The sequence below is a fragment of the Pseudochaenichthys georgianus genome, chromosome 9 (assembly GCF_902827115.2).
Source record: "Pseudochaenichthys georgianus chromosome 9, fPseGeo1.2, whole genome shotgun sequence".
NCBI classification, from domain to species: domain Eukaryota; kingdom Metazoa; phylum Chordata; class Actinopteri; order Perciformes; family Channichthyidae; genus Pseudochaenichthys; species Pseudochaenichthys georgianus.
Window position 1 is genome coordinate 28,289,799 of NC_047511.1, and position 3,098 is coordinate 28,292,896.

General features: G+C 37.6%; 1 protein-coding gene across 1 annotated transcript; it reads left to right on the plus strand.

Moving 5' to 3' along the window:
• The first annotated feature begins 836 nt into the window (after nucleotides 1–836).
• LOC117452598 (putative defense protein 3) lies at nucleotides 837–2,602 on the plus strand. Its single transcript, XM_034091308.1, has 5 exons — nucleotides 837–1,029; nucleotides 1,871–1,983; nucleotides 2,135–2,244; nucleotides 2,325–2,389; nucleotides 2,472–2,602. The coding sequence occupies exons 1-5, from the start codon at nucleotides 837–839 to the stop codon at nucleotides 2,600–2,602; spliced, it is 612 nt and encodes a 203-aa protein (XP_033947199.1).
• Nucleotides 2,603–3,098: the final 496 nt, after the last annotated feature.

Consider the following 3,098-nt stretch of genomic DNA (forward strand, 5'->3'; position numbering starts at 1 on the left):
ATTTGAAAAAAAACAGATTTCAGTATTTTGAGGCTCTGAGCCCCATTTCTGTTCCTCACAGACGAAAAAAAGTCCGACATTATACGATTTAAAATAAAAACAAATAAATAAAAAGATAAAACACTGGCATGTAATTTACGTTAGAATAAGTAGAATGGTTTTGAATAATAGATGAGAGTAAAATCTACTTCACTTTACAGCCCCACCCACTTTTGGGGAAACCAACGCTGTCATTTGAACAGCGATCAAGCCTGAAGCCACAGATCTTCTGTTACTGTCCTTTCTTCTTAGAGGAAGTACAGAAACACGTAACTCTGGATTTGTTTTAATGTTTGAGGTGCAATAAACGACACCGCAGCTTTTTGTCATGTTAAAACTATTATTTTCTGCCTCGCTCATGAGAGTAACAGCTGGCGAAATTACAGCCTCGCCTACTGATTTTAATTTAACCATATATCGAGCCCGATTCTCGATTTCAAATGTGTGCTCTAAAATGATATTTATAAATAACTATTATCATTATTATAAGCAAGACAATAAATGGCAAAGATATGTAGAAAATAAACGTATTTAAGATACGTTCATAACAAACGTAACGTGGAAGAAAATATGCTTCTAGAAGATATGTAGACAATAAAAGTATTTGAGATACGTTCATAACAAACGTAACGTGGGAGAAAATAAGTTTCTAGCTAAACGTAATTGAGAATGCAGTTTAGTTCTGTGGGAACGTAATTTTTAGGAGACAGGGTTGCACATTGTGCGTTTAATCCTCATCATATATACTGCTATTTTAGAATTGTAGCTCAAAGTGTGGTTGCTTTTCATTTAGCCTGATGGAGCTGTCATTGCCTGGGTTAGTTGTGCTTCAGATGCTCTGTTTGGCTACTGGATATCCCAATGGGGCTCCTACTGGCGCCTGTGAAGACATGACTCCTCGCCACACTGGTGTTCTGCCGCAGCCATCCCCAGCGCTCTACACTCTGCTGGTCAACACTGGGACCTTTCAGCCGGGCAAGGCCATTACTGGTAAGATATCTATGATCCCTCTTAGAAATAAGAAGAAAAACCTCACATAAACATTACAAACTATTAATAATCCAGACAGAAAGCTGTGAGTCATGGAGGAGAACATTTATAAAGAAATTGCTATTTTTTTTACAGATGATAAGGGATTTCTTTTTCAAGTGTGGATAGCAAGAAAAACTTTTATTGGAGCTTTGTTACAAAAGCTTTGTTTGTGTTAATCTGGGACAAGGAACACACTTCTTTCAAGAACTCAAATGATTCAAATTCTTACAGAGCAACCAAGGGATACTATTGTTTGAGCCATTATAAAGCTGATGTGAGAAAAATGTTTGAACAAAGGGACAGTTTATGTGTATGTGTCTGTTATGTCAGGCTAAACATTATTGGTATTAGATGGAAGTCACAAACAAACTTGGATAAGGTTATTTTACTCATACCGACTTAATTGTGTTGAGTATTATTAGAAACTATCATTCTGGTTGGAAGTCATTTCTTTTGATTCTTTTCAAACAAGCTAGTGTTGTAGTTTACCAGCATACCGAAAGAAGCAAGGGAAAAGGGAGACTGAGAACACTTTAATAACTGTGAACTTATTCTCAGACATTATTTCAGTATTAAACAACCTAAAGCATATGGCATTTCCCTCTCGTGCAGCATTGTGACCTTCTTACTCCTCTGATGGTTTGCAAGTCATTTTGGTTTTAATACATCAATAAATGAGGAATATATCCTGTTCATCTGTTATTTTAAAAGCCATACTTCTATAAAGCAAGTGAAAATGAAGAGTAAATATAAATATTACTCTATATACCGGCTCAGCTGTATCTGTGTACTCCTGCAGTGACTATCAGTGGACCAGAGTATCGTGGTGTGCTTCTGGAAGCTCGGACAGACGGCAGCACTAATGCTCTGGGGAGCTGGCAGCACCCTGCTCCAGACACAAAGTTTCTTCAGGCGAGTTTCAAGTAGCTAAACTCTCAAACCATCCGACACAGAGGAAATAGGAGAGATCTCTTTGCTAAATCCAGTCTTGTAGAAAATATATTGTTTTACTTTCTTATGTCTGAGAGATTTCATGATGTGATTTTGTGTTTTATATTAACAGTGCACAGGGAATCCACAAGGTGCTATTACTCATGCAAACACCAACCTGAAGGGCGAATCCACTGCATACAGCTGGATGCCTCCTGACTCTATAAGCCCTGTCTACTTCATGTAAAACAAACACATTTTTCCTCAGATTTTTCAATCACAAAAACAAAACACTTCTGCTCTCATACTCTGTGTTTCTTCAGGGCCACAGTAGCACAGCAGCGCGCAGTCTTCTGGGTAAATGTGAGGTCCGCCGCTCTGAAAAGAGGTAGGTAGAGCAGGCGGAAACATCAGAAATAAATTCAAAGAGCAAAACTGTAGTGATGATTTGCCCTTATCTTCTGCTACAGAAGGAAATGCAGGAATGGCTAAAGAAAAAACTTCTCCTCGGGATATGTTTCCTGATGATACTGGTGCTGGCGTGAACATCATGGGAAAAGAACATGTTTTCCTGCAATCTATTGGGCTCTGCATGCTTTGAATTAATCACAAAATTGTTTTTGACTATTTCCCTTTAAAAATACACACTTTTGCAGACATTATATCATTAGCTCAAGCCACAAGCATTAACACAAAATAATTTTCCTCGCCATAGACATCATTTATAGATGTTTATTTTGTGTCATGCAGTCATGTCCACACCTTTTATGGTGTGTGTTCACTCCTATTTAATACATAATAAAACACGTGGACTTCTGCAAAGAGAGGAAATGGGGCACCTTTAGAGACATTAACTGACATTTAAAACATTTCAACGCTTTCAACTAAATGCATTCAAGTTTTTATAAAGAAATGTATGATTACATAAGAAAAGGTCAGTCATTCTGGTGCGTCATCCCTCTGGCTTTTTTGAAATATATCCTCTACTACAGAACAATGATATTGTTTAACAACAAGCACGTCATACACTCTTGCTCCCATATATATGTGCATGATTTACACGGTAAACCCCTGCATGATTAAAGACTTGCCCTGTA